Genomic DNA, 16,947 nt, shown 5'->3' with positions numbered 1-16,947 from the left:
CACAGGGAAGAGGTAACTATGGGGATGAAGTGGGAGGGGAGCTGTTGTATTGTGGTAAACTGTAATCAATGTCATGAGACAAAGTGTATGTGAGCTGTTATATGGAAAGTGAATTTGCTCTGTAAACTTTCACCCAAATCACAATAAAAATTTAAAAAAAAAAAAAAAGAGTTTGTCTTTAAATGGATCTTGAAGAATGGGTAGGATTTCAACAAGTGGAGTTGAAAGAATAAAAGCATTCTAGGCCAAAGGAAAAGCACAGATAAAGAAAGACAGGCATGGAATGTTTAGGGAATTGTGGGAAGTCCTGGTAATGTGCACAAATTATGAGGAAGCTAGTGTGGGACAGGATGTCCCGGTGCACAGTGGTTAAGTGCTCAGCTGCTAACCACCAGCTGCTCCACGGGAAAAGATGCAGCAGTTTGCTTCCATAAAGATTTACAGCCTTGGAAATCCATAAAGATTTACAGCCTTGGAAATCCTATTGGGCAGCAGTTCTACTCTGTCCTATACAGTCACTATGAGTCAGAATTCCATACAACAGCAATGAGTGTTCTGTTTTCTTTTTGGAGAGAAGGGACAGACTGATGTAAGAGATGGAGGGGCAATGATAAACAGCAAGACTGGGAAGAGTCTTCAAACCCACGCTGAAGGGTTGGCCTTCAGAAGAGAGTTTTAGGCTATCCAAGTTTGAGTATGCAAGGCTATCCCTTAGAGAGATTAATTGAATAAAACATGCAGAATAGACTGTAGCAAACAGAGGCTGGAGGTGAAGAGACCCGCTGAGAAGATACTGTAATCATCTCAGAAAGGCATTGGAAGGGAAGGGCTCAGTTGTGAAAGACTCTAGGAGGGAGTACCAACTACATGTGTAGGGTGGATCTGATCTTTGCAGCCCGGGTAACCCAGAGGACAGGCAGAAGATATATAATCAGTGAAACAGAATCAGCTGGAACACTAACACTGTATGTTATCAGGGGAGAGGAAAGGTAGTAGTAAATTTTGGAGGACACAGAGTTTATGAGATTTTGTTGTATGAGGAGGAAGTTAGAACAAAAGAGAATTCAAGGTGTTTTCCAGCTCCATTTTGCTTGAACTGCCCACAGAATAGTTGTTTCTAACTTGTTTTTAACCTTATACCGTTGGCTTATTTATCTATTCAACAAATATTTAATGAGTATATGCCAGAGAACAAGGAGCTCTAGTAGCATAGTGCCTAAGGCACTTGACTGCTAACCCAAGGCTGGTGGTTCAAACCCACCAGCCACTCCTCAGAAGGAAGGCTGGGCAATCTAATTGATACCGCCTTGGAAACCCAAGGAGGGGTTGCTATGAGTTGGGTCCAGCTCGAGGGCACATAACAACAACAACAACATGCCAGAGAACAGGGGTGGTGTGAAAGGTCAATGTGTCCAGATACTAACCAAAAGGTCAACGTGGCCAGATACTAACCAAAAGGTTGAAGGTTCATATCTATCCAGAGGTACCTCAGAAGAAAGCCTTGGTGACCTGCTTCCAAACAGCCACTGGGAACCTACGGAGCACGGTTTTACTCTGACACACAAGGGGTTAGCATGAGTCTTGGAATCAACTCAATGGCAACTGGTTGGTTATGCCAGGTGTTGCACTAGACACATGAGACATATTGGTGAACAAAACAGAAAAAACTCCTTGCCTTCATGATCTTACAATTTCATGAAAAGAGTAAGATGAAAAATGATATATATAATATTAGTAGAGTATGTACAGTGTGTCAGAAATGTTATAGGAAAAAATGAAGAGTAAGAAAGATGAGAAGTGGTGACACTAAGGGATGGAAGCAGTACAGTCTAGATTGATATATTTCACAAGTCACAGACTTTGAACCATAGTGAGATTTGATCTAAGGATGCCATTGACAATATTATCACTCAACTTTCCAATTTCCTCTCAATTGAAAACACGTGAGAGTAGTTAGGTTTCTACAGAATACCTGACTTTTGAGCACCATGAATCATCTAAGTGCACACATTTTCCTCCCGGCACTAATGATCTGAGGGTACAAAGCCAAATGTGTGGTCCTCCTGCAGAAAGTGTATGAGCCCTCATGGTACTTTTGTGTATCTCTTTTCATCTTATTTTCTGAACATTTCTTTTCCTACTGTCCTAATTACTTGTCTCACTTTTACCTTGTATATTTTTATAACCACAACTCATCTGTCAGTTTGTCCTAGTGTGGTGGCTTGTGTATTGCTGTGATGCTAGAAGCTATGCCATTGGTATTTCGAACACCAGCAGGATCATCCATAGTGACAGGTTTCAGCAGAGCTTCCAGACTAAGACAGACTAGAAAAAACTGGCCAGTGAAAACCTTATGAATAGCAGTAGCTGTGCAAAGGTATTAGACTGTGCAGATCATAACAAATCATGGACAACATTGTGAAGAATAGGAATTCCAGAACACTTAACTGTGCTGCTGAGGAACCTGTGCACAGACCCACAGGGAGTTGTTCAAAAGAACAAAGAAATACTGTATGGTTTACAATCGAGAACAGTGTGTGTCAAGGTTGCATCCTTTCACTATACTTATTCAATCTGCATGCACAGCAAATAATCCTAGAAGCTGGACCATAAGAAGAACAATGGGTATCAGGATTGGAGGAAGACTCATTAACAACTTGAGATATACAGATGATACAACCTTGCTTGCTGAAAATGAAGAGAACAGGAAGTGCTTACTAATGAAAATCAAAGACAACAGCCTTCAGTATGGATTTTACCTCAAGATAGATGAAAACAAAAATTCTCACAACTGGATCAATAAGCAACATCATGATAAATGTAGAAAATTGAGATTGTCAAGGATTTCCTTTTTCTTGGATCTGTAATCAAAACCCATGGAAGCAGCAGTCAAGAAATCAAATGACATATCACTTTGAGCCCACCTGCTATAAAAAAAATCTCTTTAAAGTGTTTAAAAGCAAAGATGTCACTTTGAGGACTAATGTGAGCCTGACCCAAAACCATGATACTTTCAAATGCCTCATATGCATATGAAAGCTGGACAATAAATGAGGGCGACCACAGAAGAATCCATCATTTTGAATTAGGGTGTTTTCAGAGAACATCAAACATACACATACCATGGACTGCCAGAAGAATGAACAAATCTATTTTAGAAGTACAGTCAGAATGATCCTTAGAAGCGAGGAGGAGAGACTCTCTCCCATATTTTAGACATGTTATCAGTGAGGACCAGTCCCCGGAGAAGGACATCATGCTTATAAAAGTAGAGGGTCATTGAAAAAGAGGAAGTCCTTCAAAAAGAAGGACTGACACAGTGACTGCAACAGTGGGCTCAAGCATAGCAATGACTGGAGGATGGTGCAGGACCGGACAACGTTTCATTCTGTTGTACACGGTTGCTGAGAGTCGGAACCAATGTGATGACAGCTACCAACACAATATTTTTGCAAAGTAAAATCCAGTTTAGAACTCTCAAGACAGAAATAACACCAAAAAACAAACTCACTGTCATCAAGTCGATTCCGACTCATAGTGACCCCCTTTGGGTTTCCAAGGTGGTAAATCTTTATGGAGGAGCTCAGGTAGCATAGTGCCTAAGGCACTTGACTGCTAACCAGAAGGCTGGTGGTTCAAACCCACCAGCCACTCCTCAGAAGGAAGGTTGGGCAATCTACTTCCGTAGTGATACTGCCTCAGCAACCCAAGGAGGGATCGCTATGAGTCAGGGCCGACTCGATGGCACACAACAACAACAAATCTTTATGGAAGTAGATTGCCAAGTCTTCCTTCCATGGAGTGGCTGGTGGGTTTGAACCACCAACCTTCTTGTTAGCAGTCAAATGCCTTAGGCACTATGCCACCAGAATAAACCATCAATGTTCCTTTCCTTTTTTTTTTTTTCAGTTTGGTATCTTCTTTGATGCCAAAACTAATTTATTTAACTTAAGGTCAAATCTGTCTGAACACATTTAAATATTTACCTTATGTGTAATCCCTTTAGAAGTATTTGTTTTCCATATCTGTCACAGAGACTTTGAGTACTTACATGAAATTCACGCAGCCTGTGCCAGCTGGTGGAGCAATCCAGACGAAGCTGAGGTTGGTTGTGGGCAGGTGACTCACGTGAGAGGCCACCACACTGCACATAAACTGGTTACCAAACTGGTGGTCAGACATGATTCCTGCAAGGCATAAAGGAAGGGAAGTTGTTATAAAGAAAAAAGAGCAAAATCTTTTTATGGTATCACAATATTTTCTAGATGTTTTTCTTTCTAAGCAAATATTTATTACACTATGGGGCTTTCCCATAACGTACATAATTTCCACTCTCCACTGTGAGAAGGAAAGTCATAATTTAAAACATTATTGTTAAGAAGTGATCCATTAAATTCATTGCTATACAGTTGGCTTTGATTGTGCTGATGCCCACCATCAAAGACCATCAGGAGCATACCTGCAGTCAAACAAAGCTGGGTTTACTGGAACTGTTTGCAACACGGAAGAACAAACACAACCAGGAATTGGGAGGCATCTCCGTAAGAGGAGGATCAGAAGAGGTTTTTAAATACTCGGGCTTGTAGTAGGTTATCTGAAGGAGTCAGGTGATCAGGTTCACCTGCGAATTTCCTGGTTTTAGTACTGGGAGTCCTGAGTACTAAGAACCCCCACAGTGCTCTTGGCAGGGTCCAGGGAAGGGTGGTCCTGCTTCTGGATTGGGTGCTGTTGGAACATGAGGACAATTCTCCCCTGGGTATCTCTGATTTTTCTCAATTTATTTTGCTGTTGTTATTGTTGTTGTTGAGAATATACGTAGCAAAACATATACCAATTCAGCAGTTTCTACACGTACAATTTAGTGATATGATTACATTCTTCAAGGTGTACAAACATTTTCACTCAACTTTTCTAGTTGCTTCTCCCTCATTACCATAAACTCACTGCCCTCTAAGCTTCCTACCTAATCTTTCGACTTACTGTTGTCAATTCCATCTCTTATAGATGATTCTGAAAAGAACATAATACTCAAGTCAGTATGTCTTAAAAGAGAATAATGTTCAAGTCATTATATCTATGTCTTAATAATCTTTATCAAGGTAGAATAAGGAATGGAGATTGGAAAAGCAGCAGGAGTCACTCATTTTAGCATGGAGAGGGGAATATTGGTGGTTTTGTGGTTTGCACCATGTTCTTGTTTTTGTCTGTGTTCAGACATGATTATAAGCTGGTGTTATTTTTGCCTCATACGTCACAATCACAAAGTGGCTTTGTCTGATACTGATGTTCTGTGAAACTGTTTTTGTTCAACATGAGAGCACCATGACTGCTGCTGCCCAACTTCTAGCTCAGCTATCAGGAGAGTTGTCTTCTTTTTTAATAAGGTTATTCCCTTAGGTTGACTTCAAACATAACATAGTAATAAAAAACATTATTAGTAATGGGCATTTGAATAAAAAATTCTCTCATTTACTGGCTTTGTGGTCTTGGACAAATGACTTATTCTCTTTGAGATTCAGTTTCTTTTTTGATATAATGGAAATACCATGTCACCCCAACTTAAAACTGTTGTGAGAATTAAACAGCCCAATATATATGACAGCAGCTGGTATAGTAAGTATCTAGAAGCAATGGATTTTCAATAAACATCGATTCTCTTCCAGGCCACAGAGAAAATATGATTCTATTCATACTATAGGAGCTCTGTTGTAGTGCCTAAGGCACTTGACTGCTAACCAAAAGGCTGGTGGTTCAAACCCACCAGCCACTCCTTCAAAGGAATGTTGGGCAATCTACTTCCTTAGTGATACCGCCTTGGAAACCCAAGGAGGGGTCGCTATGAGTCAGGTCTGACACAGCACATAACAACAACATTCATACTATTTCTCTCTAAAAATCCTTAATGACCTCCCATTGTCTTCAGTTGCACTGTATAATATAGTAGTCACTATTAGGAGCTCTGGTAGCATAGTGGCTAAAAGCACTTGACTGCTATCCAGAAGGCTGGCGGTTCAAACCCACCAGCCACTCCTCGGAAGGAAGGTTGGGCAATCCTACTTCCGTAGTGATACTGCCTCGGAAACCCAAGGAGGGGTCGCTATGAGTCGGGGCCGACTCGACGGCACATAACAACAACAACAAGCCAATATATTTATTTAAATTTTTGCTATTTAAAATTAGATAAAAATTAAAATTTAAGTTCTTCAGTTGACTTAGCCACATTTCACATACTCAGTGGCCACATGTGTCCAGTGGCTGCTATAATGGACAACAAACACAGAATAGAAAATCACATCATTGCAGAAAGTTCTGTTAGGCAGCACTGGCTCATGGGATAAAATTAAGGCCCTTCGATCTGTCTTCCATCTCTCTCTCCCCAGCCTCAGCTTCAGTACTTTCTGCTCCTTTCTGTTGCCCACCCCTTATAATTTATAGGCCCAAAATACAAATGTACCCACCCTTCTTTACCTTTGCACAAGCTATTCCTCTGTGAGGAAAGCTCTCTCCCTCCAACCGATCTCAACCACCTGGCAAATCTTTCTTTACGATTCAGCTCTTTTTCTGCTTTGTTGACCTTCTCCTGCCCACCTCCAAGCAAACCCATGCAGTTCCACTTATAAGTCCCCACTGACCCTTCTACATAACTCCAATACAACTCTTATCCCAAGGCATTTATAATATTTGTTTTACTTATGTTTCTCTTCTCTACATCTTAAGTTCTTTAAAGGAGAAATTGAATGTCTTAATTTACATTTATCTAGCACCTAGCATATAGTGATACTGCCTCGGCAATCCAAGAAGGGGTCGCTATGAGTCGGGTCCAACTCAACAGCACATAACAACAACAACACCACCATAGTACAGATAGTCAAATCTATTATTCATTTTCCTTTAATTTTTTGGCCTTTTACACTAGTTTTAAAGGTGGCTTCTCAATCTCCAAGTTTTAAAAAAATAATCTCTTATATTGTTTTTTCATTACTTAATTTTAACATTTACATTTTTAATGTATCTGAATTTTATTTTGATGTGTGTACAAGGTAAGGATTTAACTTTATTCTTTCTTTCTAAGTGGTTATAGCTTAATAGTCATAGGTTCTCTTCATTCTTCACTTAAAATGTCGTGATAGTCTCATCAGTTTTTCTCCTCCTCATCCTTGTTGTATCACAATGGTCTTTCTAAAAAACATACATGATTATGTTAATCCCCTGCTACACTCCCTTCAATCGTTCCCCATCAGATTCCAGAGAGATAAAACGCCCACTCCTTGTTCATCACTGGGCTATGTCCTACATGCTCTTCAAGACAGAGTTCAATATACCCTCTGATTGAAACCATTGAGGTGTGTTATTTACTGTGGTGAGGATAATGATATAAAAATAAATCAGACATGGCCCCAGCCCTCAAAGACCTCCCACCCCACTCATGGCCCCCTCTCCATGTTTGGACAGATGCACTCCCTATATGTCATCACAGCGGATCATAACATTCCTCCACCACAACACTTGACCATCTGCCCAGTAAGCCGATGGGGGTACAGGTCTTTAGTTTTTATATCCAAAGCACTTTGCACAATGCCTGGAATTTTTATATTTATTCCAGAAATAATAAATGGATTCTGAAAAGAAAGTAGAAATTACAACACATAGGTTACTTTAACTAGTGATATAGAATCTTCTAGACTAGAAATTTGTCTAAAATAAGTTTTACTCACCAAAGAAATAGAAAACAACTCTGTGTTTTGACATATTCTAGTGAAGCACTTTTTCTCATTCAAGTTTTTATTTTTTAAGCTGCATCTTGAGACGAAAATCATCACCCCAGAAAAACCACAAAATTAGGGAGGATAAGAGATTCCCAGGGAAAACACAAAGAACTGAAGGAGACTCGACAGCCGTGACTCAGGATTTGCCCCTCTCTCAGGTCAAGCCTAAAGCAGGGATTCAGTGTGGAAGATGACACGTCTGCAGGAGTCACGCTGGCCAAAATGGAAAACAACAGTTCCAGCCACACACTGTGGGAGGGGAAGGGAATCTAACAAAAAGGGCTTCAGAGACTTGGTAACATTCATGTTCATGATTCATGTTCAAATATCTCCCATTCCTCAAATAACTTCTTAGCAAGTGAGTCAATGTCTCAGCCACATTTTCCTTGGTAGTTACACTGCCATAATTACCTCACTCCCTACTCAGGGCAGGCCCTAGAACATCATTTTTGCAAGCCAAGAGGCAAACTAGCAGTTCTCTAAATTGACTGTGCAAAGGAATCACCTGAAGAGATTTAAAAATTACTGGCTCCCAGTGATTCCTAGTTAATTGCTCTGGGGTATAACCTAGGTATTAAGATTTTTCAAAACTTGCTAAGCAATCTTAATGTGTAGCCAAAAACTTGCATTAAAAATTTGTCTTAGTAAAACATCCAGAATTCAGAGCTTATAGTAATACTACTCACATCACTATGATACCAATATAAAGTCTGAAAGCATCTGGCGGCATGTCTTACATAACGACCCTGGTAGTAATGCAAAATATTCTATCTGCTTACTCGCCATTCTTAGAACCATCCCATGTGTGTATTCCAAGGTCCTTTTTATGACTTTTCAAGCCCCGTGAGTGTGAAGCATTCTTTGCTTTTTTAACACAAAGCACTGGCAAATTATATAGCTACCACACCTTGACTTGCATTTTCTTTGAAAATATTGTTAATTGGCCAGAGTTGTAACATTGTTGTTGTTTGCTGTCCAGTCGGCCCCGACTCATAGCGACCCCTCCTTGGGTTTCCGAGGCAGTATCACTACAGAAGTAGGTTTGCCCAACCTTCCTTCCGAGGAGTGGCTGGTGGGTTTGAACCGCCAGCCTTCTGGTTAGCAGTCAAGTGCCTTAGGCACTATGCTACCAGAGTTGTAACATTAGAAATCTATATATGTTTAAATCAATCATCAGAGAAACAAAACGAAAACACTATTTACAGAACTCTATTTTGTAGCAAACACTGTGTCAGCCCCTATACAAAAAACATCGAAGAACTCAATTGCCATCGAGTCGATTCTGACTCATAGTGACCCCCGTAGAGTTTCCAAGGTGGTAAATCTTTATGGAAGTAGATTGTCTCATCTTCCTTCCACAGAATGGCTGGTGATTTTGAACCATCAACCTTCTGGTTAGCAGTCAGATGCCTTAAGCACTGTGCTGCGAAAGCTCCTCATGTCAGCCCTTATGGTGGTATAGAAAAGAGGTATTCTCTCTGCCCTGAAAAAACTTGAGCTGGGAAGAGAAAACTAAATAGATTAACATTTAAATAAAACTGGAAAATATAAGAAAGTACTAAACTGGGTAGTAGTAGTGAAAAATACAAATAGGTGATAAAAAGTGATTAATATGGACAATTATAACAATGAAAGCTAATACTGAGCACTTGCTATGTGCTAGGCACTATTCAAGTGTTTCATGAATATTAAGACGCTCTGGTGGCATACTGCCTAAGGCATTTGACTGCTAACCAGAAGGCTGGAGGTTAAACCCAGCAGCCACTCCTCAGAAGTAAGGTTGGGTGATCTAGTTCCATAGTGATACAGCCTTGGAAACCCAAGGAGGGGTCACTATGAGTTAGGTCCAACTCGAAGGCAAATAACAACATGAATACTAACACATTTAAGGCTCTTAATACTCCTGTGAGGTTGTTGTTGCTATTAGGTGCTTTCTAGTTGGCTCCAACTCATAGTGACCCTATGTACAACACAATGAAACACTGCCAGGGCCTGCTCCATCCCCACAACCATTGCTATACTTGAGCCCATCTTTGCAGCCACTGTATCCATCTTGTTGAGGGTCTTCCCCTTTTTCACTGATGCTTTACTTCACCAAGCATGATATCCTCCTCCAGGGACTGGTCCCGTCTAACAACATGACCAATGTATATGAGACAAAGTCTGGCCATTCTCGCCTGTAAGAAGCATTCCAGGTGTACCTCTTCCAAGACAGATTTATTCATTCTTATGGCAGTCCAGGGTATTTTTAGTATTCATTGCCAAAACTACAGTTCAAGTCCATCAATTCTTCTTTGGTCTTCCTTATTCATTGTCCAGCTTTCACATGCATATGAGGCTATTGAAAATACCATGACTTGGGTCAGGAGCACCTTAATCTTCAAAGTGACATCTTTGCTCTTTAATATTTTATATAGTGGTAGGTATTATTTTTCTCCATTTTATCCTTTAGGACTAAGGCACTAGAGACAGAGGGACATCCTCATGGCACAAAGGAAGTGGGCAGCGGCGCCAAGACTCAAGTCAGTGCTCTTGCTACATATGCAGAAATAATTCTCTTGAAGAGGGAGAACAGAACTGACTTGTGAGGAAAAAGCTAACATTTCCCATATTTGTTTTCATTTACATGAGCAGCCCCTTCAGCTTTGCCACATACCAGCTACCAGCTGTGTGACCTTTTTTTTTTTTCTTCCTTTTTTAGTATCTTCTCTTAAGCTTCAGTTTCATCATCTACAAAGTGCTGGTCCACATCACTTAGAATCTTTCAGTTTCACAGCTCTCTAAGTACAATTTAAATAAATAGAAGAAATATGGCAGGGCATTCCACAAAGGCAGACATAATGTGCAGAGATGCATACATAAAATGAGCACTAAGAAAATGAGAGCAGTCAGAATCAGCTTCCAGTGTTCTACGAAACACAATTTATTGCATCTGGCACAATGATCTTCTTAATGGCCTTGGTTCATGGAAGACATACACCATCTAATTAATATATGTGATCTGGAAATCTATTCTCTGGATAAGTGGAATCTGAATTTGATAATGAATTTAAATTTACGATGTTGCTTCCCCTGCTGCATGCTGGATAATGGGATACATATTGAGTTTTTAATAAGACTCAGAAAAGGTAAAATAAGATCTATAATAAAAAAGTATTTGATTATACTGTTTTACAAGGAGATATATACATATAAAATGTATATATGTACATATAATTATACTAAAGATTTTATTTTTATTGTTGTGATTATGAGTAAACTGTCACAGTGGTTATAGCACTTGGCTACTAACCAGAAGGTCAGTGGTTCAAACCCACCAACTGCTCCATGAGAGAAAGATGTGGCAGTCTGCGTCAGTAAAGATTTACAGAAACTCGAAGGGGCAGTTCTACTCTGTCCTATAAGGTCGTTCTAAGTTGGAATTGACTTAATGATAGTAGGTCTGGGTCATACAAAAAATTTCTTCTCCAGAGAAACAGGCTATCCTTTTCCAAGAAAGCTGGACTACAAGACAAAATAAACACTTCAGGAAATACAGCTTTCCTGATCTAACTTTGGGCAAAGAAAGTATAGTATCTCTTTTAAACAATGAAGACCCACAGTATTGATAACACTTTTGAATTTAGTCATATTTTAAAACATTCTTGTTATAGACAAGTTTCCTATGAGTATTGTATACACACATTGAAAAAACAGAATATCCACAAGATGGCTACAATTTCTACATCAAGAAACAATCCTTACCCTTAAAACAACTATATCTTTCAAAATTATGGATGTTTTTCATTTACTAAGTAATTCAAATTATTGGATATTTTCTTGTAAGTATCCAATATTTGTCTTCTTGATCAAAGTTAGGGTAAAAGCATAGGAAGCTATAGCAAAGCCCACTGCCATTGAGTCGATTCTGACTCATAGTGACCCTACAGGACAGAGTAAAACTGCATCATAGCGTTTCCAAGGCTGGTGGCGTAGTGCCTAAGGCATTTGACTGCTAACCAGAAGGCTAGTGGTTCAAACCCACCAGCCACTCTTCAGAAGGAAGGTTGGGCAATCTACTTCCGTAGAGATACCACCTCGGGATCCCAAGGAGGAGTTGCTTTGAGTCGGATTAAATCTTTATGGAAGTAGATTGCTTCATCTTTCTCCCACAGATTTGAGCCACTGACATTTTGGTTAGCAGCTGAATGCTTTAACTACTGTGCCACCAGCGATTCTTGGAAGCTATTGGAGAATTTCTTTTGTCCATACTGAACTGCAAGATGAGGCTCATGGTGTCTTTAATTGTTCTAAAGTTGCCTCCATGATCTCTTTTAAGACAGTGACACACATGTCTGTGCCTTCCGGGATGTAATTTTCCTGACAAGTCTTCAGTTATTTTAAGTTTGTGATTAAACCTTGTATGAACCCCATTTTCCCTCAGGAATACTTTCATATGCTTTTAATGTGCATACCTTAGATTTTCAGATTGTAACTAAAGTTTATATGATCCCCATCTCTAAAATAATTATTTATATATATATATATTCTCATAAAAATGTAGGCTATTCATTTCCAAGACACACTCAGAAGATTTTATTAACCAAAAATATCCTGTGTAGTAAGAAAATATCACATTTATGTTTTTTTTTCTTTTCTGTGTTTTGTAGATTAAAGACATAGATTACTCATATCTGTTCAGTTTGTAATTTGCCATGGTTAGTGTTAGACATGAGTAAAAATAAGTCCTGGTTTATTTTCATGAGTTACAACAATTAAGACATCTATAAATGGAATGTCAAACAAAGGGCAAATACATTAAGAACACAGACTCTGTTCTGTGGAAAATATAATCTCCATATATAATAATGATGAATTCTTAAAAGAAATAATACTTTCACTTATTGTTCTAAACATTTTTCAGAAAGTTTGGTATAAAGTTTTGTCAGGAAGGTTAGTAAATTTATTAACTTTTGTCTACGTAAGAAATGTAAGATAAGAATGGCACAAACATTTAATATGATTTCTATTTTCTTTATTTGTATCATTTTGCTCTAAGGATATCTAAAGGCTTCCATCATATAATAAGACAATATGCTTTTCTGAAAATCTAGTTTGGAAAGTTAGTGTTATGTTGTAAGTGAAGAAAGAAAATGAATTATGGAGTTCCTTTTTGTTATTCTTTAATCTTTTTATTTAATAAAATATGAACAGCTGTTGACTTACAGAATTCGACTGCCAGCTATTTGCCTTCTTTGGTAGGTCAACGTACTCAAACATTTCAACAAAGCCAAACATGAATTCATGTTCTGAGAGTAATCACAGAACTTCCTGAAAACATCTTTATTGCAGCTTACCTGTGAAGTGCCAGCCTGATGAAAATGAGCATAAAAGAACAGCTCTCAAGTAGTGCTGTAAGATATTGAGGAGTATGTGTGTGTACGCACACACATATGCACACACACATACGTATACATTGTCCATATATGCTGATTTTATTTTTTTGAAGCATTGACTGACTTGGGGTTATTTTATTTCAAATTTAAGTGTAAGAAGCAAAACAGTATTAGAATCTTTTAAAAAGCATTATGGAATTGCATGGCTGTGAACATAAGTTAGAAAAGTATAAGGTAGCCTGCTATTTCCACTCTTTTGTCAGTTATATGAAGGAGTTTTGGTGATGTGGTGACATTTGACTGCTAACCAAGAGCTTGGTGGTTCAAACTCACCAGCTGCTCCACAGAAGAAAGATGAAGTGGTCTACTTCTGTAAAGATTTACAGCCTTGGAAACCCAATGAGGATATCTATGAGTCAGAATTGACTCAATGGGAATAAGTTTGGTCTGGTTTGTCAGTTATATGCAGAAGACTTGGTGGCACAGTGGTTAAACTGCTCAGCTGCTACCAGAAAGTCAACAGCTCGAGTACACCAGCTGCTCTTTGGGAAAAGTAGTGGCAGTTTACTTCAGCCTTAGAGATCCTATGGGGCAGTTCTACTCTGTCCTGTGGGGTTGCTATGAGTCAGAATCAACTCCACAGAGTGGGTTTGGTTTAGTTTCTCAGTCGTATAAAGGAGTCTATTCTAAGTCAACCTGTTTCTTTCTGCAGTCACTAGTCACAAAGATAAGAGTCTTTGCTGTTGCCTTCTCCATTCCTCTCCCAGTACTTGTATTTACTGAACACCCTCTTTGCGTCAGGTGTTTTCCCCCTATTATTACCTTATAACTGTTTGAGAGATGTTGTTGTTGTTGTTATGTGCTGTCTAGTCGGACCCAACTCATAGCGACCCCTCCTTGGGTTTCTGAGGCAGTATCACTACGGAAGTAGATTACCCCATCTTCGTTCCGAGGAGTGGCTGGGGGGTTTGAACCGCCAGCCTTCTGGTTAGCAGTCAAGTGTCTTAGCCACTCTGCTACCAGAGCTCCTGTTTGAGAGATAGTAGAAGGTACAGGTTGAGAGCATGAACCCTGGGAGGCAGGGTTCAGATCCTTGCTTCACAACTAAGGTATTGTGGGCCCTTGAGCAGGTTATTCCCTCACCGGGAAAATGAGTATAATGACATAGAGTCTTCATAAAGATTAAATGAGTGCCTGATACATAGTGAGCACTATGTAAGTCTTACCTGTTGTTATTATTCCCATTTTAAAGATAAAGGATCCAAGACTTTCCAAAGATAACAGAGGTAATGAATGGCCTTAAACACAAGTTCATCCTCTACCTTACACAGTCCACTTGCTTTTTCTCTACATCTTCAAACAGCTGTATCTCAGTTCCGGGATAGTCCCCCATCCTGATCCAATAGGAATCTTGCTCAAATCTAGTGGGTGGAGCACAAACTCTCTGAGGGTGAGTAGAACAGCCTTTCCTCTAGGCACAACTTTAGTTTTAGTGTCTGTCTGTCTGTCTCTCTCTCCTCTGCCTCTGTCTCAACAAATATCTAAATCAAGTTATTGAATATGCTTCATCTTCTTGGCAGACACATATCTGACTTAGATAGAGATGTGGGTGAAACCCCTTTAAGTCAAAAGCTATTCTCCAAAGGGGCCTACTCCTCCAGTTATACTTTGGCCTCTGTAACCACTGAGTTTGACCGAGCAACATCCTTCCCAAAAAAGCTACATAATGTCTGCATTGTTTTTAACTGAGGCTCTCTGATCTACTCCTCCCAAGTGTATCTTTGCTGCCTTCTCTCCCAGCTCCACATATTCTCTCTCCCTCTTTAACAGCTGTTTGGTGGTAGATATCACTGCACAGAGCTTGCATTCCCACTTTTCCTCAACTGCACCAGACTGGCTATCTGTCCAGAAGTATACCTGGTGCCCACTCCTCTGACTCACTCTATTATAGGTTGCATTCACAACCCAACTTTCTGTCTAGTGGTCAGATTTAACACACATGTGGGCCAAAGAGACCCAAAGAGGAGCTTTAGTGATAAAAACACAAGCCACAAAGGAGTATGAAAAGAATAAGGTTTTAAAAAAGAAACAAAACAATTAGAGACTTTTGCCTTATTGTAATAACTCCACACCCTATTGGCCACTTCCAAAACTCTCAAGCCTGTCTCTCTCCCTAATCCTTTGCTTCCCAGTTGATGTTTCTGAGAAATTTAATGCAACACCAAAATTACTACTCAGTGTTCTGGTTCAAAACACTGCCTATAGCATTTTTCAAAAAGAGGAAAGAGATACTTACTACCCAGAACAATAAAGGGCTCTAGTAGTGTAGTGGTTAAAGTATCCAGCTGCTAACCCAAAGCTCAGTGGTTTGAACTATATATAGCAGCTGCTTAATGGGAAAAGATGAGGCAGTCTCCGATCATAAAAATTTACAGCCTTGGAAACCCTATGGGTTCTACGGGGTTGCTATGAGTTGGAATCGAATTAAGGGCAGTGGGTTTGGTGTTTTTTGTTTCCTCTGCCTCTACTCCACTCACATTCAATTTCTCTTTAAATAAATGGGCTGAAGATCACCAAAGCTGAGCATGAAATCCAGGCTAAAGTCACAAACAGGAGGATGGTAATTCTTGGCAAACCCCAGAAAGCCTCTCCATGTTTAAAACAAACAAACAACAACAACAACAACAACAAAAACAGGATCTGCCTGCAGCAACAATAATAACAGACAATAATTTATAAGTGTATACATAAGTAGATATATATGCTAAATAGGTGTGGGAGGTTGAATGGGACTATACCCGCATGCATATATAGGTATGGTTGTGAATTTTTATACATACATATTTCATGTGTTACATATATATTCTTATATAGAGTAGAGTACATAGCAGGCACAGCTATGGAAAGTTCATAGATATAACCCAACACTTAGAGGACTGAGCTACTGGGCTTAAAGGCCAAGAGCTATAGTATCAGGGGACAGCTAGATCAACTGGCATAACATAGTACATAAAATGCTCTATATGCTAGTTTCATGAGTAGTACCCGGTGTCTTAAAAGCTGGCAAGTGGCCATCTAAGATGCAACTATTGGACTCTTCCTGTCTGGTGCAAAGGAGAGTCTTTTGGTTACCAAGTGCCACTCTGACAGGAATACACCACAAATGGGATGGCTTTAACAAACAGGAGTTTATTCTCACAGTTTTGGAGGCAAGAAGTCTGAGTTCTAAGTGCCAGGCTCAAGGGACTGGGTGAAAGCCCCTCAACCTTAGGTTTCAGCTCTGCCTCCTGCTCCCAGTTCACTGAAGCTGGAGGCTTTTCTTCACTCAGACAGCTGCTGGTTGCGGAGACTGACAAACCCAAGGTCAACAAATAAAAAAGCACAGTCCCAATTTTACCAAACCACACAGAAGGCCACTGATTCAAGTCCACTGCAAGTCCCAAGATCAGCAGAGCATGGCAGGCTGCTGAACAATGACTCGGCTACATGCAGGATGCAAATGTGCCAGAAGCTAAAGATCATTTCCAAAGCTACTTCTTATATATGAGAAGCAGACCACATCCCTAAATTAGCTACTCAGCTGCTTGTGGTAGATCCCACCATGGAGTTGATTGCCAGTTTCATCACGGGGAATAACTACCACCAGATGCTCAGCCATTCAACCGGGCCCAGCCAAGTTGACACACAACCTTAACTACCACAGAGAGTTAAGAAAACCAAAGGCTCAAGGTCTACATGAACACAGTCTCCTCTAGCCTGAGTTCAGAAGAACTAGATGGTGCCCAGCTACTACTACTAACCCATTC

General features: G+C 39.8%; 1 protein-coding gene across 1 annotated transcript in view; it reads right to left on the bottom strand.

Annotated features, from left to right (window-relative positions):
* Positions 1 to 16,947, bottom strand: part of RELN (reelin) — a 710,657-nt gene that overhangs the window by 514,978 nt on the left and 178,732 nt on the right. Inside the window, exon 3 of the mRNA XM_007944540.1 lies at positions 4,052 to 4,187. Within this exon, the coding sequence (XP_007942731.1) occupies positions 4,052 to 4,187 (136 nt within the window). The remainder of the gene's footprint in view (positions 1 to 4,051; positions 4,188 to 16,947) is intronic.

This window comes from Orycteropus afer, unplaced genomic scaffold (assembly GCF_000298275.1).
Source record: "Orycteropus afer afer isolate SDZICR_OR568_19922 unplaced genomic scaffold, OryAfe1.0 scaffold00007, whole genome shotgun sequence".
Lineage (NCBI taxonomy): Eukaryota > Metazoa > Chordata > Mammalia > Tubulidentata > Orycteropodidae > Orycteropus > Orycteropus afer.
Note: the sequence above shows the minus strand (reverse complement) of the source record. Positions and strands in the feature narration are given on the sequence as shown.